This window comes from Ptychodera flava, chromosome 12 (assembly GCF_041260155.1).
Source record: "Ptychodera flava strain L36383 chromosome 12, AS_Pfla_20210202, whole genome shotgun sequence".
Lineage (NCBI taxonomy): Eukaryota > Metazoa > Hemichordata > Enteropneusta > Ptychoderidae > Ptychodera > Ptychodera flava.
The window spans coordinates 7,321,593-7,344,081 of NC_091939.1; the positions used below are offsets into that span (position 1 = coordinate 7,321,593).

Below are 22,489 nucleotides of genomic sequence, written 5' to 3' on the forward strand. Positions count from 1 at the left end.
ATCCCCGTGCTATTTCTTTTAACCCCTCACTCTTGTCTGTACAGAGTAATATGAAATTTTCGAATTGTACAAAACTAAGTCGGTGAAAATTTTCCATGAGCTTCAAAATGAGCCCCTACAAGTGGTCGACCACAAGAACATTGTAAAAGTTTGAGAGTTACGTTGGACTGCCATTTCGGAACACTGATATTAGTTGCTTAATGCAACCTCGCCTTGCTATGGTACTATCATTATTATAAAGGTTCATTTCTCGCTACTGATTTCTCATTCGTTTATTTCACTATTTGTATTTACAGTGTATACTTGGAAGATGTTTTCACATTGCTATGACTACCGTAAGCTTGATAATACACATTGTATTCCGACGTCATGGTGGATGGGTGGCATTTGTTTGAGTGTTTGTGATTTGTTTACATTTTAATATACGTATTGGTCGGGTATGATTTATGGCGATTAATATCCCGCCTACTTGACTTATATACCATCAGACGCGTCCAGACAACAGCAGACAACATTCGACAACTAAAGTTTGAACATCGAGAGCAGGTCGAAAGCTTGGCTTTTTAATATATTGAACTTTGCGATCCGTGCCCGGTGTTAAGGAGGTACGCTACCATTCCAAAAAATGTTGGGACATTCTTGAAGTTGACTTTTCTGAAATAATCTTTATGTGTACATGCAAAGCTATGAAAAAAACATGGGGTACCCATGCAAATTTTTTGAAAAAACACATGCCAAAATTGACAGAAAACCACTAAATCTCCCATTTTGCGAAATTTGCACTTACCAGCAGAATCTTTATTTTATCGCAAACTATTAACAGATGCTAGTGTGCATACCACATTTTTGCATTGCCAGGACAGCTGAATTAGGACAATCAACTAAAATTTGTGATGTCTTGTCTTAAAAATTAAAATATTAGCCCTAAATTTATCATTTAACTGTAAAATTAGTCTTTTTTTAAAATATAAACTTCATATAAATGCACAAAATAATTTTCAAAATGTTAAAAAGTACAGCAATATTTATCAAACAGACAGTGTTCTTTGATTTAGAAGCAAAAAAAGTTAGGGTCACCGCGCAAATTTTCTTAGTAAACAGCAAAAAGTGACGAAAAAAGGTGAATTTTGTTAGACCTGAGATCTGACCCTCTAGCTTACTGGTATTACGTCAGAGCTATAATTGTTAATTATTCTCTACTGATCTTTAAAAATAAAAATAACTGTCGATTTTTCAGTGCAAAAATATAATTTCGGTTGTTTTGATTCAATAAAAACTTCTGAAAGAAATATTATAAGGTCACTAGCATGATTTTTTGCCATTTTTGTCCTGTTATTCACGCTCACAAGGTTAGGTAGTCTAAAAAGAAACATGTACATCTTCTGGACAAAAGAGGGCGCTCTCCTATATAGAATGGTAGCGTACTACCTTAAGATTCGAATTCGAAGACTGGAAATTCAGCTTCTACGTTGATTTCTGACCGACGGTAAGTATGTCCACCAAGAACGTCTGTCTTGAAATTTTACGTTAGGGTGATAGTGTGGATGTGGTATGGATGCCAACTAACGTGTGCATGTCTTAAAAGAAAACGGTTTGACAGGTTTATACGTTGATTAGAAGAGGCCCGTGAAAGTTTACTATATCATACCAGTATACTCTTGGTCGTATCAGGGGCAGCCACCAAAGCTGTTCGCACATAAAAAGTAGGCCTAATACTGATCAGCGGGCGTGACAATCGCGTTCTTTTGATCGCCGGGCAACTTTGGAAAAAGACCAGGGATTTTCAGGGATCATTTGAGAATTTGTAGCGGAAAGAGAGTGGTTGCGAGTATTTATAATGAGGAGCAGGTTCAGCGGAGATTGTTCAGATTTAGTATAAAGTGACTTTGAGTGTATGTTTTTATTAATGTAAAACACGTGGTTACCCTGGTTTCAGCAGTGTCTCACATTTGTCTGGCTGACTGTCACAGCCCCTTCTCGGGGTGGAAGGAAGAAGATTTACGGTTTAACACGATTGGAAATATTTGGGTTTATAGGATTTTGAAAAGTTTGTCAAAAATTATTGAAAAATAAGGCACCAGACCATAATTTGTTGCTACAGACTAAGGTAAATTTCTTAATTTTGTTCAATCTACTTGGCAACAAAGTTAAGTTAACTGCTTTTTACTAAATCTAGTCAAATTTGCTTTTTTGCAAATGTAAATACAGTGAAATAAACAAAAATTTTGCAAACTGTACTTATCATATAATTCTGCAGAATGGTTTGAATCTTACAAATTTTGATCCTTTACCTGTTTTTGATATATCACGGTTGTCAAATTGCGATTTTTCGAACAGTTTAAACCACTACTTTGTTTGACTGCTGATAGTACATTCTAAACTCTCCTATTTTGCTAAACTGTCATTTTCATTGTGTGGTAGATGTTCAGGAAACTAAGGTATTTCATACTTTTGAAGTTAGTACCTCAATAAGGCAAAGTAAAATAGTTAAAATTGTATTTTTTTATTCTATCTACTTAAAAAATACAAGGAGTTCAAGTAGCTGGTGAAATATTTGTATTAAAAAGATATTTTGAAATTGAAAAGTTGAAAATGTCTAAAACTTGTGCATGACAACACTACCTTATATTTTCAAGGCCATCTTGAACATGACCCTCTATTTTTCAAGACCACCTTGAACATGACCCTTTATTTTTCAGGGCCACCTTGAACATGACCCTCTATTTTTCAAGGCCACCTTGAACATGACCCTCTATTTTTCAAGGCCACCTTGGACATGACCCTCTATTTTTCAGGGCCACCTTGGACATGACCCTCTATTTTTCAAGGCCACCTTGGACATGACCCTCTATTTTTCAGGGCCACCTTGGACATGACCCTCTATTTTTCAAGGCCACATTGAACATGACCCTCTATTTTTCAGGGCCACCTTGGACATGACCCTCTATTTTCTCAAATTACCAAAACTTGGGAAAAGGACAAAACAATAATGACAATTTCAAAGAAAACAATAGGATCTGTCATTTTTAAATGGTAGAAATCAATTTATTGTGCAAATTTATCAAAAGTGTCGGGTACCCTATAGCTGAAAGTTACAATATTACAGATTACCCGTAAAAACATGTGAATTGCAAAGACAGAAGAGTAGATGGGCTTAAATTTACTGAATAAACCAATACTACTACAATATCCTATTATCCCAAAATATTTCCAATCGTGTTGTTTTATTCAACTGTCGTTTGTAAAAGAGTAACTGAAATTTACTCTTCTGGGAAGCACAAAGCGGATGAAGAGACGGATACACGCGGACTATTTCTCATTAATTGAACAAAACAAATATGATGTAGCCTTGACTGATAAGAAGCGAAGGAAACGCTGCATTTTGAAGGCCATCATGTTATTGATTATCATCATAACACCTCAGCCCATCACGATTTGGAGCCCATGATATAACCCAAAGAAAATTCACAAGGGAGACAGAAACAAAATGATAACTTTCAACTGATAAAAATGTATTTCCTGTAAATGTGGCTCTGGGAAATAGGTTGTGATTGGTCGGACGTTTCCTATTTTTATAGTGTCTGTAAATCGAAGAAATAAGGTTATATTTGTAAATGCGAAAAAAAGTTTAGGGTGGACGGGTTCGAACGGGTTAGTCGAGGTACGAGAAACGTATGGGCCTACATGTTTTCTTGTACTTTTCTAACTGCGATTTCGAGCCTGGAAATGGGTGAAATTTGCAATTTCATCTATCCCGTTTCTTTATCGTAATAATTCCGTCGTCATATACATAATGTATATTTACAGCACCTGTGGACTTTGGTAAGGGACGCACCAAAAAATTTCAGGGGCTTCATATATAGGATTCTACCAAAATATGCATATCCCTATGTTATCCGAACACCGTTACTGTCGATTCCCCCATCTTGTGTTGGTATACCCTTCATTTCCTCAACGTCACTCGAATTGGTCATCTTAAGAGTGACTGGTTTTCGTGAGCCAATTCCATACTTCCGCTTAGCAACGGTATCCTTGGTGAAATCAATCGAAACGACTTGTGATTGGTAGTTTGAAAGACGCACACGCTGCTATTTGATACGACCAAAGTAACAAAAAGGTATACTTACAGCATGTTGCAACGCCCTCAACGCCCCCATAACGTTTATAAAGGATTTTACAAGGCTCGGGGCTACTTAACCCGCGACACTAGTATAGTCAAATCAAATATTATGTTGTGAGTTACCATGGAGGGGATTATGAAATAATAATTCATAGGTTGTACAAAAGTGGGGTTTGGTACCCTTGGAATGCGTTTTACCGTTTCCCTGACCGTGTAATCAACTGAAACACGTCGAACTTTCTTACCAATAGATTTATGTTTACTTATCTCCTTGGTAAACAGCTACACTAATTCACTTTATTGGCGCATTTCATATTTTTGCGTTGGAATCTTGTACTTCGGTGGTAAAAAATAAGTCTTAATTCTTTGGCACAATGCATGATTATTGAGTTGTCGGGTTTTTTTTGTTCCAGGAGACGGAAATATTTGTTTCTGAAATATAAACCGAACGAACAAGTATAGAATTGCCTTCACCCGGGCCACCGATCACAAATCTTTATTGATTTTACAGTTTGATGATCAACATATGAAATTGCTAAATAGCAAGAAAATGCTTGTCCATTATAACCTGTTGAAAATGCGAAAAAATGGAAGATAAAGGTTGTCGTGTTTGGTTAAAGATTGTTTTAATGATGCATACAATAGACTAACCAAAATTTATAACTCTTTACTTTAAGGTAGAACACGCCTTGGGGACAGATATTCGGACTCAAATTTCTACAATTCTTTTCTCATCTACCATTTGTTGGGTCTCATTTCAAAGCTCTTGGAGAAAGAAAAACTTCAACTGTCTTAATTTTTCGTAAAATCCAAAATGTAATTTTCCCCCATGGAGTTAACACAGGGATGGCGATCATTTTGAATTACAAATATCGCAAAATATTGGGTAATTTGTTTCGCCAAATTTTGCACGGTGACCCCCGATTTTTATTGTTGATTTCGTAGGAGGATGGTTGAAAGTTTCATTGAGGAAAGTTTGGGCAAAAGTTGAATCTTTCAATTTCGAGGCGCATACTACCTTAATAACAAAATTGGAAACTGTATTTGGATTATCGTGCGCCAAATACGCTCGATCTATATGCCGTTATACGTCATCAATACTATATTGTACGTGCGATACTCAGACAACCCGTTTATTTGGTTCTGAATAGTTTGTTTTTCAAAAACCAGCATGGCAGCGGATAAACTCCCAACAACCTATTTCAGCACTTTGTCTTGTTTAGGGAGGGGATGTTGCAGATGAATTTACTGCATTTTCGGGCTTCCAAAGTTTCGTTTGGGGGAGGGGGCATCAAACGCGATGAGTTTTGTTCGTTCTTCGCGTGTTTGAATTGTCAATGCTCCCTGAATACGTAGTTAAAGTATCATGCATAGATGCAACCATACCCATGAGAAGTCGTCGAGCCAACTTGAATATAATACGACAAAATATGTATATTTGTCTGGGAATGACACTTCAGCCACTGTCGGGGTAAACATCTAATATGTCGAAATCGGATTTTAAATCTAATATTTGTTTCATTACAGGCACTGACAACATTTCATCATGTATGGCGGGGAGTACGACAACACGAAGGGCGACCTCAGCGGTCCTCCTGTGATGAACCAACCTATGCCGACAACTCAGGTATTTCAATTAGGTCGATGATGCTACAGGAGTTTAAAATGTCATGAAAGATATTATTGACAAGTCTTGTAATTGAACAGTACTCCAATTCTTGTAGGTTGAAACTAAGAGTGTCGGAGGCAGGGAGGATAAAACGATTGTTCCCTAGATCCCCTACAGTCTAATATTTCCTGAAATCGACGTATTCGGTTTTAGGCGTAATTTTAATTGGGGGGGGGGGTAGTTTTCATTTAGATATTGGTTTTTTGTACTCATTATTAAGAATTTAGTACGAATTTCAAAATGGATTCTGCAGCATCGGTCTCGAATTTCAAAATTCGTTTTTCAAAATTCAGAAACCAAAATCGAGAAAACAGAAACGAATGGTCTTAACTCTTATTTGGATGCTAGGGCGTCTCTCGATGAAATGCTACATATTTAACAAATGTTACAGGGTTTGTCTGCCGAGTTGTCATGGCGACAATTTTCCTTATCGGTCTCTTTCACGCCCTATTTTCAGACTTCTCTTGCCCTTGTGACCTTCTCTCGTAACGTTTGAATTCATCGTCGCAAAGGAAAGGTTTGCAGTCGACTACATCGTTGCTAAATATGTCGTCTTCGACTCGCGGTGACACGGTCATTACGTCACGAATATTTTCCAAGCTGAACGAAGAAAATATTATATCAGGGAATGATATCTAAATGCCCAGCGCACTACATAACAAATCAGCAATGTACCGTCCTTCAGATTGCTTTGTCAATAACTTTTGGAATTGCTCACTCATGTGCGGTGTCTACAGATTAACACATGCACAGCCTGTCATAAACATCGTCTATAGTGCGGATATATTGAAGATTATCGCCATTAAAACACGACAGAAAGGTCTAGTATAGGGCATTAATTAGGAACACTTTCTCTTATCTTCGCTACACTGTTGATATCCAAATGCGACAATCTATTGCGAGACTCCCTAGCACCTGTGTAAAATTCAACGTTGTTCGTTTCTGTTTTTCCGATTTTGATTCCTGAATTTCAAAAGCAAATTGAAAATTCGAGATCATAACGATAAATCTACATTCGAAAATCTCGTCGAATTCTGAATGTGAGTATAAAAGCATGCAATATGTGAATTAAAACTAACCCCAAAAATGAAATAACGCCGAAAAACGAACTCATCGATGTCAGAAAATAGTAGAATTTTACTCGGCCGTCATTAACAACGGACCACCTAGCGAAATCCGTAAGAAGAGGTAAACCACTAGATCTTGGAGGGGGGGGGGGGGATTGAAATTTGAAAAATCCCCAGAACAAAAATTGCCAACCCATTGCGAGCCAAACAAAAGTAGACTTTTGATGGAAAAAGGATGAATGCCACAGATACATACATAGATACAGAGATATATATATTTACGTACATACAAAGATACTGAAGAAACATACATACAAAGATACAAAGATTCAAAGATACATACATACATACATACATACATACATACATACATACATACATACATACATACATACATACATACATACATACATACATACATACATACAGTCATACATACATACATACATACATACATACATACATACATACATACATACATACATACATACATACATACATACATACATACATACATACATACATACATACAGAAACACAAAAAATCCATTTCTTCATTCTGACAAATCCTTTGCCAAGATATAATTATCCGTACCGAATCCTTTTCAGCAGTTTCGATTCTTGTAAAATACAGGACCTGGTTACTCAGCAGAATATTGCCTTTTGTTCGTATTTTTAGAACGTTGTCGTTGTTACTGACAGCAATTCTCCGATGGGAAGGATGCCTCCCGGTCAGTGGACGACAGGTCTGTGTGGTTGCTTTGAAGACATGGGAAGTTGTGAGTATTAAAGCATAATTTGTCTCTTTCAGTAGTCACTTTCATGTGAAAATGTCTTAGAAACATTTGATTCTAAATAAGAGAATGTGAAGACATTATATATATAGCGTGTTCCATCGATACGCATGATCGTGTTCCATGCGTTTTTTACCACAGTTGTTGAAGAACGTTGAAAGATCAAACTTATTCACAGAGGGAAAAATCAAGAAAAAGATAAGTATTTCAGACCATAAACCATGCTAACTAATAACCTAAAACGTGGTGGCATTTTATGTTCATCAATTTTGCACATTCGGAATTTGCTTGAGAGCATGCCGTGGTCTGAAATGTGCAATCGCACACTGCAGAAAAAGGGGCATTTGGAAGATCTTACTCGGTTATTACTTTACTCCTGACTTGACTCTCAGTTTGTAACCTCTGACCGACTCCTGACTTGACTCTCACGTTGTAACCTCTGACCTCTCTCTGTAGGTCTAGCCTCTTTCTGCTGTCATCCATTTTACAAGTGTTACCTGTCAAACAAGATGGAAGAACACTGCTGTATGCCGCTATGCTTGGCCAATGCCGATCTATTGGTACTAAGGATGAAGTTGAGAACCCTGAGAAATATTCCAGTATGTACAGAGTTTGTTCTTCTGAACGTACACGATTCCAGTTTGCTTCTTTAAAACATTGCGCTGTTGGCAGAGATTCTCCATCACGAGTTTCGAGTGACTGCGATTTTAACTAAATTACGTCTGACTTCGTCCACAAATTACATTAAAACAACGAATAGTATAAAAAATAAAATAAAGTGTCCCTTATTGCAATAGGTAATTTGTATATCAAATGAACATTAAAGTATACAGTACTCTAAAAATAATTTCGATAGAAAGTCAATTAGTTTCTGCTACGTCTGAACATTAGATCTGAATTGGGAATGATATAATTACTAGGCTTTTGGATTTTGGGGATTGTGGTGACGTCTTTATTTATGTGCCCCTCCCTTGTTCTCAGTCACCACAGAGTGGCGGGAGTACTATACGCATTTGCACAAGGTGCGCATGTGCAATGCTGATGACAAGCCGCATCTTAGTTACCTGTATCGCAAACTCTAGAAAAAAAACCCCAATGGTCTATGCCTGTATGCGTATTTACCTTCTCCTTTTGCGTTTTCTGCAGGGTGGCGCCATCAGTGATTGCTGTGCTGTGACGTGGTGTTCCTGTTGCGTCGCCGCTCAATTATCGCGAGAGTGGGACAGCTCTGTCATGTGCAGACAATGAAAAATGTGAACAGGAGATTCACTGTAGTACTGTGGCATGTAACTTGTCCCGCATGTGTTTTCGGTATATCCAATGTTATAACAGGATGTCCTGTCCATTTATAGTTACGGGATCTCGTTTCTCACCCCTGTGGTGAAACAGTTTGCATTTTAACCCCCTCAAGCAATGAAATCTGTAAAAAACGAGTATTTTAGGTAATTTTTTGCTTGTACTACCAGGAACATTGCCACTAGTACTGCACAGAGCCACATCAATGTCAGTGAATAAGGCTGAAAAAACATCTCTGCAATGTAAACGAGTGTGGCATTTTGAAAGATTATACAGTCTATATACTTAGGAACCAACGTGATTAGAAAACATTTTTTGTACAGAATGACTTGAACAAAATATTACTCGAATATCGGATAGTTCGTTGATTTATGGCATTATTTGATAAATATTGTAAATAAATATGAATGTTCTAAGTGCCCTGTTTCTGTGATGTGTTGCTTTTCAGAATAGGCCTTAGTTTACTAACGAACTGATGTTTGTTGGAACTTTAGTCCGGGTTTATTATCACCAACATAAATAACCCTGATTATGAGTCCGGACCTAGACAAAATAACCCTGATTGTTAGTCCAGACCTAGCAATATAACCCATTTTCGCACAACATACAAAGTCAGCGTCACACAATATTTGATGAACAATGAAAGAAGTAATTGGTTGCAAAAATAACCAGCTGTCATAAGTGGATGTGCACCCAAAACAAACAAACTAACAAACGAACAAACACAGTATACCCTCGCTGAGAACCTTGTCTATGATTGAATGCAGATCCGAAAATGGAAAGCTTGGATAACTCAAACTTGCGTGTTTAACGACGCAACAACTAGTCATGTAAATATTACAGCGCGACTCAAACTTTCCCTGAAATCGCACAAAATCTATGTTAGGAACGAAAGATTTCGGTCAGTTTTCTACTGTGAGACTGTTACAGCACAGACTGACAGTCTGGGAGGAACATCTTCACATTGGTGTGGCGGACACTTGAAGATTTTTTCTATGTGTTCACTGGTTGTTTGAATAGAAAACGAGAAACTGACATATGTGAAATACTTAGGTCACTTACTACAAAAGTTCATAGTCAAGAGTAATAAAGACAGAAATATTCGTAAGAAAGTGTGCTCTTTAAAAGATTTGTATTTCTGTTTACAACCCTCCTGTGTTCAAGGATGACGTCAGTGAGAGTCAGTTAAACTACAATATTTCACTCACTGGAAATAACCTTGGGTCTATGAGATATCTTGTCGTTGAAAAGTTTATTTATTTATTTATTATTTGACGGGTCAACAGGCCCATAGGCCCACAGACTCCGAGAAAATAAATAAAAACGAACAAACAAGCAAACAGTACAATATCAACAAACATAATAAAAACTAAAAATACAATATGCACAGAATGAATACAGAGAAATGGCCCTAAATGTCATTACATAGTGTAATAGACCTTGGGATAAAAGCATATTTTCGAAGATTCAACCTGCAACGTGGAACTTGAAATAAAGACGAGGCCCTGAGGCGTCTTAGTGGTGCATAAAATGGCAATTGATATAAAAGATAGGGACATGAAAATCTCCCTGAAACTATTCCGTTTAAACAAGTCAGATCTAAAACCTTCCGCCGAAGCGAGAGAGAGGGGAGATGAAAATGCATACAGGACTGTTTGTAATCACTATTATAGTGCCCAATAATTTCAGACACATATATTTAAGAAAGCTTTTTTGAACTTTCTCAACATGGTCACTCAAATATTGACAGTTTGGAGACCAGACCACAGAGCAGTACTCTAATTTGCTTCTTACTAAAGATGCACACAAGGAATGTCAAAGCTCTCGAAGAAGAAAATAATGTATTACAGGATCTCTTTATCAAACCGAGCATTTTGGTTTATAGCATGTTCCCTCCCATTTTAATTGTCGTGGTCAATTTTTCCTCTTTACAAGTCTATGTATCATTGAAGATAGCGTGATCTTACCAAATAATCTTCGTGAAAGGGAATAGATACATCCGAATTGCGTTTTTTTCTAAACTTTGGCCTTTACACCGATGCACAAGAACTGTGAACTATGAGTGAAATCTTCTGTCACGGGAAAAGAGACATAGTTGAGTGTTACTTCTGAACAAGTTATTGTTTGTCGAATTTTGGGTCAAAGGTCACGGACCAGAAGTGCAGCTAGTTTTACTGAAGCTGTGGTATAATGATGATATACAACGTGAAGTACTCGGTGAGTTTGGTATGTCACACTGAACCATGGCCGGTCGCTATGTAGGCAATTGCGATCAATTTCCTTCAAATATCGTCAAGTTTTCAGTACAAGTCATGGCTGGTGTTTACTAAGAATTATTCTTTCGTCTTTAGAAGTATATGAATCAACATAAACTTTCATATACAATATTTTGTTCCATAGGACAAATTCATATTCTCATATCCTTCCAAAACTAGGTTTGAAAACGAAGTACAGGGTTTGCCAGCGCAATTAATCACATGTACAATAGGTCGTACTACATAGATGGATTAAAATAATTCTGTGTCACAAATAATATTAGCATATACATAGGTTGTGTTGACTTGGAAAATTTGAACACCACAAGGAATTGCGGTAGATTTAAGAAATTCTATACCAAAAACATAACAAAAGTTACCGACAATGCGTTAAAGTTAAAAGCTAATGGAACTTTATGGACATAACCTGTTATAGTCGACATTGAAAGTGCAAAGTCGGTCAAGAATATGAGTTTCACCTGCAATTCAATTCGCATTTGCTCTCGATCTGTTTCCAGGATACCAGATCAACAAAACAGGTAACCGTGGCATTCATCCATTATTCCCAAGCCATACTTCTCTCTCTCTCTCTCTCTCTCTCTCTCTCTCTCTCTCTCTCTCTCTCTCTCTCTACATACACACCAGCTTGCATTCTATTTGATTTAATGTCTTTTTATTCCTCTCGATTGCATTCTGGAAAAATCGTCTAACACTTAGAATATACATTACACTTGTTTTTGTTTTTGTTGCCATGTTGTCGAGTTATTTGATTTGAGCATCCGGCGATGCAAGTGTTCAAGTTAAGCTGCCCGGGGGCACCCAACTAAAATGCTACAGTCTTGTTTGCTCACTGTCGGTAGAATGATTTATTCATCTGACCCTTGCGTGACTCGCTGTCAACCACACAGCTTATGTTTGAAAGAACAGCGGTAACGGTACAGACGACATTGTGGGCAATTTTTACGCGTCCGTCGTCATCTAGCCAAGACCCGTTTACAGTTTTCGAACTCTGAAGACTACCAGAGGACGTAGTGCCTGAGCTCAGTAGGACGTCGCTTTTCAAGTTGGTATATTGTTCAACCTCTCTTTTTGCATTGAAGAGTTCGTCTCATGAAAATTACTTCGTGCAATATGTATATGATTACTAATAACTTTCGGTTTAGGAAAAAACGCCATGACCAGACAAGTTCACGGATTGTTCATCTTAGTTCCAGATATATAAAAGGAAAAGAAATACGTTTAAACACATTTGTAACTAACAACAGCAATCAATGTAAATATATCATCAAGTATGACACCAGTTCATAGTTGGTAAGGTCACTAAAGGTCAACACAGGCGAACACTAATCTACTAAAAACACCTAGAAAAAAACCCTGCGGAACAAAGTACAATACTGACCGTCCAAATAGATACTAAAATAACGTACCAAATATGTCGCATATAGGGCCTATGGTTCTATCACGTCAGATAGCTAATATCCTACTGTACCATGTCAAGTGTCTCTAGCTTTGCAAGAACAGCGCAGCCAAGGTATTTTACTTCAGATATATCGTTGAAAGCAAATTCTAAAGATGAATGACAAGACGGGAATGTGTTTTTTAAAAAGCATAGTCGATTTATTATTCATTCCATAAAGTTCGGTACAGGATATAGCTATATGAGTGATGCATCCAATCATAAAAAGACGTGACAATGCAATGCAAAGCGCCCCTCAGATTTATAAAAAAAGAGAAGAGAAGCAGGCAACGAGTAAATCTACAACTGGTACAAAGCATACATTGCTTATAAAGTATGTAAAAGGTAGAAGCATGACTTATGACTGAAGTTTTTTCCAAATTTAAATAAATACTGTCGTTATTGATTTTCAATGAATGTGATAAGTGGAACGTAAGTACTAATAGAATAAACTAAAAAATATCGACCTAGAACTGTCAGGATCATTTTTAACCCAGGAAGAGAAAACACAGTGTTTAGAGATTGTGATGATAGGATTTCTGAATCGAAACAGAGGCAAATGGATAAGGGTTCTGTAACTCAATGTAATTATTTGATAGTTAACATCGAACTGAATATACTTTATCAAGTAAAATGGAAAAATGCTCCCAGAAATTTCCAGTTCTTTGACATTTGAAACATAAAATGTTCATATGAGTAAGGAACATTACAAAGAGAACACTTATCGGTATCGCTGATTTTCCAGCGGAAAAGGTTCACAACACTTGGCAGAATATTTGTGAATAATCTTGAAATTGAATATCAGCAAGTTTTCAATAATTTTAAAGTGAGATTGTTTGGTTTACCCAATCGATTTCCAATGAAGTGGGGTGTGAGTCTTAGAAAAACGATTTCATAGGTCTTCATAGTAGGGGTGAATAAAAAGCTTGGCAACAAGGATATCGTTAAAAAAGCCTGGACGCTAAAGTAACTAGTCCATGTGAGCGAAACAACACTTTCCTTTTATGTATACATAATTCTTTTGTCTACGCATCTGATCAAGACGTGTGTCTTTCAGAACATGTTTCCATGTTTTGGGATGCAACGCAAAAGCTTCTTTCTTTCCACAATCTAATTAGTCTTGTTATTTTTTCTAACAGCACTGGCGAAAAGCAGTCACCGTGATCATCTACATTGTCCTGAATACAAATAATATTCCATTGAGGCTAAAATATAGTTCTGCCACTGCTAGAAATATTAATACTAAACCAGATGATTTGATTGTCGATGTCTAGACGGGAATGCATTATATAGAAGACAGTCATTACAAGTTAGTACGAGCAAAGCAAAACAACACATTGATTCATCGTCAGTACGGACAAACGTCTCTGGAAAAAACAAGCTTAAGCATTGATAGCCATAGCTTGAGCTAGTCACCTGTTTGAGCAAGAGAAATAAAGCGTGTCCATATTAATCGGTGTAGCCACAGAAACGTCAGCATGGCCGTCATGCAGTTGCAGTATATTTATCTGACTGAAAGATGAGTCAGGTGTTCAAAAATGCACGCCTTTCATATCAATTTATGAGACATATTGGAGCAGGGCGAGTTATTCCCCTCTGTTGCAGTTGCTTGGAATCAGGTTGACTTCAACAAAACTGGAAATGTGTTAAACGTCTGCAAGGTATAGCAAAAATCTAGTGAAGGTTAATTGTTCTACTCACATAACAACACTTCGAGTGATTTGGGTCACTTAGATTGACAACAATAATACGAACATCCAATACTTTCCAGTCTGATCATTTAGTAAGGGGCGGACCATTAGGCTAGATCTTGGGAGGTGGGGTGGTTAAAAACAGAAAAAAATCAAAGCAAAAAGTTAGGGAAAAAATATTCAGACTAGTTTGCAAAATAAGAAAATAAAACCAGAACGCAAAAAATTATAAATCTGACAGTTTACTAAGAAAAAATTAGCACATCACGACTCACTTGGAAAAAAATTCAAAAATTACAATTTAAAAAAAAATATTCACAATCTGATTGTGACCACCCCATCTCCCAAGATTTAATGGTCCGTCCCTAAGTTAACATTCCCTAATAAACTTATGTTGTTCTAGCAATAACAGACAAAGATTACAGCTCACTAGTGTTCTGTTCATTCACGATACTTGTTTTATTGCTGGTCTATTGCTTCACTTTGATTCACTTTATCAGTTGCGTTTGGCCAAGTCCCTCTCATTTACGTGTAAATAATCTATCGTTATTTGTTTTTACTCCAGTGATCAAGCTTACGGTTATTATTTTCAAAAAGTGAATCGTTATTGTAAAGTTGACTCGACCAATGTATGCAAGGTCTAAAAGAAATCATAAGTATTTACATCAGTCAGTACCCTAGGTTTTTACTTTTTCCCCTCTTTTGACGCAAGTATAAGTTGTGAGAATTCTTTTCACGAGATTAAGAAAAACTCTCTAATAGTAAAGGCGACATAATGTCACAATTTGAAGACTTACGTTTCAGGGTCAACTGAGTAACATCACTAGGGACCAGAGAAATACCAGCATGGAACCGCAAGGGCCACGCCTGGGAAATGACAATGAAGCATTTTGTGGCGGAACGATTCCAAAGGAATCGATAGAAATGAATCACACGAATACAGAGCCAGCATCACGTCAAGCAATGGTGGGTATGATACTGTAATACAATTCAGATTCGATAGGAAGCACTTTCGGGTTTTTTAAACTCACTATGGTGAAACGTTGACTTATGATCGCTTAAGAAAGTTTACGATCTGTTGTCTCGCATCGCTTATATATACAGGAGGGTGAAACGCTCTACAGACTCTACAGGATAAGATATTAGAGACGGCAGAATTCAACAACCGTTCCGCATATCTTAGTTAAGAATCTCTGGTTCATGACCTTTAGCGATTGCGAATCTCACGTAGGCATATTGGTTGTAAATTTAATAAATTCACAAGCCAAGGGTGTTTCTTCGGAGAGAGCCGTTGGTTAGGAAGACTATGCTACGCCGACCTAACCAAGCCGTGCTGACCGGACGATATAAATTTCACCGATCAATATCTATTAAAATGTTTTCTTATCAATGCTGTATTTTGCGATCATCCCGCTCACGTTACACGTGACACAACTGACTTAGCGTTTTGAAAGATGTTGTTCACGGATTCCTGGTCTCGTTTTCATTGTAGTCTACAAGTTCAAAAATAAACAATTTGGTCAGTTTTGTAAATTAATATTTTAGCTCGAACTAGAATACATTCATCTGAAAAAAACTTGAATCAATGGATTCCTTGTCACTCACATGTAAAGCAGTTTTTATATTTTATATTTAACAGCAAAACAATATTGCACAATTTATCAAGAAACACCGTATAAAGCAGAGAAACGGCGACAATAAAGAAGATGTGAATTCGTTTGGAGAGATTGAATTCGTCGGGTTTGGCCAGTTTACCAACAAAATAGCACCAGTGAGTTGTTCATATTGTGTAGAGTCAATTTCGAATGTAATGTCAACAATATCATTACTGCGTATTTCTTGTCTGGGTATTTTTACCAAAAGAAGTAGAGTAATTTGAGAATTTGAAATTAAACATTTGTCATAGATTTAAACGAAAGAAAGATTCTATCCTAAACAATAAACAAATCTACATCATTCTAAAATATTTTTTTATTATTTCGTTACTCGTCACCTCGTTGAGTTTGTAAGGAAATTGTTAAAGTTCAAACACTTAGCTTTGCAATGTCCGCTATAACATACGGACAGTACATTACATACACATACTTGCACACTTATCTATGGTTACAGTACATCCGCGTGGCTGAAGATACATCTGTTAAAAAGCTCTGGAAGCTTTTGGTGGATAAGTGGAAAATTCCAAAACCGAAGTTTTTAATTTCTGTGACTGGTGGTGCACAGGACTTCTTCTTTAAGGATGACAGATTGAAGATACTGTTCAACAAAGGATTGTTCAAAGCAGCTGTCAATACAGGTGAGCTGGTCACATTATTTTTCTGAAGATTCTGCATGTTGTAGGTAGATCAAAGTTGATATGTGTTCAACGTTTATCTTTTTTACAAACGATGTTTCACGACCAAATAAGAGCGCTTCTTGACAGTTTTTAACTTCTTTACTGAGTTCTTTTTTGTAAGGAAATTGCAAAATTGTAAACTTTTTTTTGCCGGTGCTGTTATTCTGCAGGAAATCAAATGTTTTCTTCTGTAATATTTAATATTCTGTTGTGCGAAAAAGCAAGATATGTCTAATCATTGCAATGTCTTTGAGCTCTGCCATTGTTCAACTGTGACACATAGAAGTGCACTTGAGTAAGACCTGTATTTTCTATTCATTCAGGCCTTTCGGAAGGTCTTGTATTTATCTGATAAGTTCAATCATAATGTCCTGTATCTCTTTGGACATGTTTGTCATCGCATGCAAAAAAATGGTCTTTTCCAGTTTTTAAGAGATGGGCTAAGAATGCATAGAGTAAGTGCAAAATACGTTGTTTCCCAAATGTTTCTCACACTTGGAGGGGTATCCCCTCCGCCCCCACGATTAGCGAGATAACCATATGTCTATCTTTGCAGCATACACACTATTTTTTAATTAATCTACATTTAGATGCCATTCCAGATATAGTTTTTATATATAATCATCGTGTACAGTTGTTTTTGGTCAGGCGAGGGAAAGTCATCTAGTTTCAATTTTTCTCGGTGATCGTTTACGATTTGCTACGTGTTTTGTTGTGTGCAAAATTGAAACACGCACTTTACCTTCGCTTCTGCGGGCTGAAGATAAACCGGTGATTTATATTTGGTTTGGGGCGGGGGACATTAAATAATTATGATTTCTTAATGAGGTACTTGAAATATTTTTGAGATTGTTACGAAGATAGTTAAAAAACGTAAAAATTGTTCTTGATTCTCCCGCAGTCCCCTTCTTGAGCCTAGTATGGGGCCTTTTACGGGATGAAACCCGTGACCTGATGTGTCACGTGATCATAGGAGAACCCTGCTCTCTTCCACCCAGTTATGAACATCTTTGTCATCATTATTCTTATTGATTAGGGGCATGGATTATAACTGGTGGAACTGCGACAGGCGTGATGAAAAAAGTCGGCGAAGCAATCAAGGAAGAAAGCCAAGGAACAACAGAAAATAAAGTTGTTGCTTTGGGCATCGCTACCTGGAATACCATTGCTAATAAAGAAGCTCTGATAAACTCGTCTGTGAGTTAAATATCTAAAATTCAAATTAGGGTTCGGCCCCTACAAAAATGGTACAAAAGACTTAAAACCTTTTAGCTTTAAACCGCGCTTGAAAAATGTTAAAGTCTTAGATATTTTCCATTATATGTGTTTGTAAAACTTCATTTGTAGTTCTACTGCCAACGTAAAATTCAGCTGAATTCCATAGTCAACAATAGCACTGAAGATTTTACACTATACATTGCCTTTCAAAGGTTAATGCTTGTACCTTGTATATTAGTGAGCTGGCAACACTTTAGTGTTAGGGACTTGACAGAATTTACAGGAGGGCTGGTGTTTTTCAAAATGACGCTGCACGAAAAATAGTGACCCTTTAAAAGTCTTTTCAAGAAAACAAGTGACCCTTTAAAATTTTCATGCGCAAAAACAGTGATCACCCCCCTGCATGTCACAATCCATATCAAAATAGTGACCCTCCGCCTGCGTGTCACAGTCCATGTCAAAAATATCTTAATTGACATATAATTTCTCATTTGACCTTTGAACTTTCAAAGAATACTTTTCAACCTTTAGAAATAATCACTTCTATGCGAGGTTTCAAGTAATTCAATGAAAACGAAATCACATTTCACAATAAATAATTATATCAACTACTTAATGTACAATTGGCCATTCAAAATAAAAAGGACAATAGCTGTAATGTTTAGTTTCATGTATAATTTGGTTTGTAATTGTGCGAGAGCACTATTATTGTTTGATAAGAAACTTTTTACAGCCTAAAAGTACATGTTCAACAACATACATATAAATGCACAAATATCGTGAGTTTTGTAGGGGAAAATTTTTAACAGCTTAAGTTTACACGTAGGCTACCATGAGAAGTGAATTAATATTTCTGGTCAAATTCCAATGTTATATTTGTTGTTTACATATGCACTTCCAAACATCCTATTCTAATCACGTACATTTATATCAATCGTCAAACATTTAAAAAATACAGATTTAGATAGTTATGAATTGTACAAAAATTATTAATAGTTTTCTCATAGACTCCCGTGTATAGTGGATCAAAGTTTTCAGTGATATTCCAAAAATCAAATTTCTTGTAAACATGTGCACTTGTAATCACCCTATTCTAATCAAATTAATCAAACACATTGACATCAATTATCAAACGTTTATAAATGCACAGATACTGCTAGTTTTATATTTTAAAAAATATTCATAGTTTTCTCATAGACTACAATGTATAGTGGACCAACTTTTTCAGTGAAATTCCAAAACAAAACTTTTCTTACTCATGTGCACTTGTAACTACCCTATTCTAATCAAATACATGTACATCAATTATCAAACGTCTATAAATGCACAGATATTGTTAGTTTTATATTGGGAAAATTGCTCACAGTTTTCTCATATACTACATTGTATAGTGGAACAACATTTTCGTTGAAATCAAAAATTTCAATTTCTTGTTCACACATGCACTTTTTACTCCCCCCGACTCGAGCAAAGTACAGTTATATAAATCATCAAACACGTTTACATATACAGATATAGCTTGTTTTTAAGGGAAAATTGTTAATGGTTTGCCCAAGGTACTCCCATTTCGGTGCAGCACTATATCAGCCACATCTTGCCTTCTTATAGTTGAGCAAGAAATGATGACCCTCCCTCAAAGGCATGTTAAAATTTCAGGACCTTTACAAAAATACTTGCGCAAAAATGCGACCCTCCACCTCCAAAACACCGCCCCCGTAATTTCTGTCCAGTCCCTCATGTGTGCGAATCCAGCAAATTTATTCTCTTTTCTCACTATCATACAACGTCGAAGGACGGCTGTTGGCCCGCCAAATACGCTGAAAGTGACCTCAAGTGCGAAGATAACGATGACAATGAGAACAAGCCAACAAAATTAGATTGTAACCACACGCACTTCATACTGGTTGACCATGGCAGGCAGAGTTATGGAGCAGAAATTGGATTACGGACGAAGCTGGAACAACACATAGCAAAATATGGTGGCAGGAAACGAAAAACCGACGGTACGCATTTTTAAATAGTTACTGTAGTACTTCATCTGTAGAAATGGTGGGAACGACTATAAGATATCAACTTTGACGATCTTGTTCGAAGTTAAATAGAAAAAAGCTGTGAAATATCTGACGGCTTTCAAGAAAATCCCCAGGGATTGTTTGATAGTTAGGCATACAGCATCGGGACAAGAGTGTTGATTAAGCCCGGTACCGGTTGTTATACGAAAACAAGAACTGACTTTCCCTTTCTTCAAGTTTATAGCAATCGTATATAAAGTGAACAGCACTCTAATGAAGCCTACGGTTACAACTTTACGCAATCGAAAGAAAACAACTTTATGCAATCGAAAAAACAAAAGTTTTCAGTTTAGTTTACATAATAAATTTCCACTTGCTTTAACTAACTTTAATCAATATTTTAATCAAATTTAATGCGCAGTGTTGTCATCGCAAATATGACAGTGCTATAAAGTAGAGACTGATGTCTGCAGAAGTTCCTCTCAACTTTGTAATATCTCCGTTTTGGAGTATGGCATAATTTCAAAATATTTATTTTCTACCTATAAAGGAAAATGATTCTTCTGAAGTAGAAAGCAATCAGAATATAATTCATTTTACTCAAGTGATCCGGTGTTAACGAAATTGTGTTGCAGATGCCACTGAAGTACCGGTTGTAGTGGTAGCTGTGGAAGGTGGCAAGGGAACAATAAAAACCGTATACCAATCTCTTGGGCAAAATAATGCCGAAGAAGGCATACCTGTGGTAATAGTGAATGGCAGTGGTAGAGCTGCCGATATTATCGCCAAGGCTTTACGTCTTAGGGGAAACGATGAATCCGAGTAAGTGCGTAGCAGATACAAATTCAATCCATAGATCATGATCCATAGAAGTGAGATCGTATCTGATTTTAATTCTCGGCGCAGAGTCAATTCCTATCGCAATAATCTTGCTCGAACTTTGAGGTTCTCACTTTTTAGTCTGAAACAATGTGAATGCATATTTTGCTAAATTAAGCTAACAGAAAAATACAGCCGGAAAGTTTATGTAATTCCAAGTAGGACTTTCAATTACTTGAATGTGTTTTGAAAACTCTTAAGATTTATGTTATGCACCTAAGCAATTTATGAGCTTGAATGGATTCAGTAACATCTATCAGCGTTCCATGATCGATGCTTTTGATGATTGTAAACAAATTTCATGAAAGGAGAAGTTTTAACTCCCTGTTCTTTAGCCATACTGTCGAAGCTATGAGGCAAGAAGTCAAAGATATGCTATTTGTTAAGGACACAGACCTGAAGGAGTGTGTCACATGGTTGAAACAAATCACTACTCCTGGAGAAAAAAAACTGGTACGTTGTACACAAAAAATCCTCCATTTTCAAATATCAAAACGTTTCGACACTAGTAATTTCGGTGTTGCCATCAATAAAATATGTAACGATATTATGCAAAGCAACCCATTTTGACTCTAGCGGAGTAATTCGTGCTACCAGTATCAGGCGGTTGATAATAAATGGTGACCATCTTTTAAAACAAATGTGTGATAAGTTAAGATTATTAGGTTATACAAAAATACCGCAGTTTAAAGTATGGTGTTTTTAGTGCGAGCAAAATTTTATGGTTGTCGATGGTAAATGTAAAAATCTCACGCGATAGGGGAAAATGAACGAGAATTTCCCAAAAATGAAATTAGTTTTTCCCTGACGTTTAATCTTGCTTGATTGTGATATTAACAGGTCATACGTTTCCCGCTTACTGTTTCCATCATCATCATCATCATCACCACCACCACCACCATCATCATAATCATCATCATCATGATGTTATTTATGCTCATGGTAACAGTTGAAGTAAGTATACATCCTCATGCATTTCAATAGCAACTTGTTGTACCAGTTACTATGACAAATGTTGACTCTCTTTAAGTGTCAATATTAATGTTATGAAGAGTTACGACAGCGAGCAACAGCGATCATGATGTCTGTTACCCCCGACCTCTTCCCACCAGCCATTTAAACCGTTTGCTTAGAATACATATATTTTGACAATTTAAGCTGATCAACTGCTGAGATACCAAAACTGGCGTCTTCGATTGCCACAAAACATTAACTTCATTGTAACCTCGCGAGCACATTGGTCATTCAATTAAACTAAGCAATATCCAAAATCACTACCTTGGTTGTATAACGAAAATGGTACAATTATTCACATGAGTGATAATTATCAGGTATCTTAAAATTCTCACTTTCACAAGGCTTTATTCTTGCAATATTAATTGAATTTATTTAATCAATTTGCGAAATATACAGACGGCCAGAGTAGAAATACACAAATTTCATTCTTGCATGTTTACTTTCAGACTGTATTTCACATGAACGATGCCAATTTCAAGGATATCGACAAAGCTATCTTAAATGGCTTGTTACAAGGTTAGTTGATATTTTTCGAAATCAATCATAAACCAATAAAAGTACTTCGAAGTAACAATTAAAATAATGAAATGTATCTCAGAGTGTTTCAAACAACGGCTTCAATTCAATGACGAACTTGAAATGTTTTGTGACAGAGACGTGTTCCTTTCTTATAGCCCAAGCTT

At 36.6% G+C, this 22,489-nt stretch overlaps 2 protein-coding genes across 2 annotated transcripts; both read left to right on the forward strand.

Moving 5' to 3' along the window:
• The first annotated feature begins 483 nt into the window (after positions 1–483).
• On the forward strand, positions 484–9,362 carry LOC139144854 (placenta-specific gene 8 protein-like). The gene is made up of 6 exons (XM_070715656.1): positions 484–597; positions 1,430–1,486; positions 5,648–5,747; positions 7,536–7,635; positions 8,107–8,249; positions 8,797–9,362. Exons 3-6 carry the CDS (start codon positions 5,667–5,669, stop codon positions 8,896–8,898), a joined length of 426 nt encoding a protein of 141 aa, XP_070571757.1. The 5' UTR covers positions 484–597; positions 1,430–1,486; positions 5,648–5,666; the 3' UTR covers positions 8,899–9,362.
• Positions 9,363–12,097: 2,735 nt separating this feature from the next.
• LOC139146014 (transient receptor potential cation channel subfamily M member 2-like) lies at positions 12,098–21,699 on the forward strand. Its single transcript, XM_070717462.1, has 8 exons — positions 12,098–12,264; positions 15,153–15,314; positions 15,988–16,119; positions 16,458–16,641; positions 17,717–17,877; positions 19,691–19,901; positions 20,546–20,732; positions 21,630–21,699. Exons 2-8 carry the CDS (start codon positions 15,195–15,197, stop codon positions 21,697–21,699), a joined length of 1,065 nt encoding a protein of 354 aa, XP_070573563.1. The 5' UTR covers positions 12,098–12,264; positions 15,153–15,194.
• The last annotated feature ends 790 nt before the right edge of the window (positions 21,700–22,489 follow it).

What these genes read in the sequence shown, in the direction of transcription:
- LOC139144854 (XM_070715656.1), top strand. Translation starts at nt 5,667, where the DNA reads ATGTATGGCGGGGAGTACGACAACACGAAGGGCGACCTCAGCGGTCCT. An exon ending in AACCTATGCCGACAACTCAG is followed by an intron (nt 5,748 to 7,535) that starts GTATTTCAATTA and finishes TCGTATTTTTAG; the next exon opens with AACGTTGTCGTTGTTACTGA. An exon ending in GAACCCTGAGAAATATTCCA is followed by an intron (nt 8,250 to 8,796) that starts GTATGTACAGAG and finishes CGTTTTCTGCAG; the next exon opens with GGTGGCGCCATCAGTGATTG.
- LOC139146014 (XM_070717462.1), top strand. Translation starts at nt 15,195, where the DNA reads ATGGAACCGCAAGGGCCACGCCTGGGAAATGACAATGAAGCATTTTGT. An exon ending in TTACCAACAAAATAGCACCA is followed by an intron (nt 16,120 to 16,457) that starts GTGAGTTGTTCA and finishes CTATGGTTACAG; the next exon opens with TACATCCGCGTGGCTGAAGA. An exon ending in CAGGAAACGAAAAACCGACG is followed by an intron (nt 19,902 to 20,545) that starts GTACGCATTTTT and finishes ATTGTGTTGCAG; the next exon opens with ATGCCACTGAAGTACCGGTT.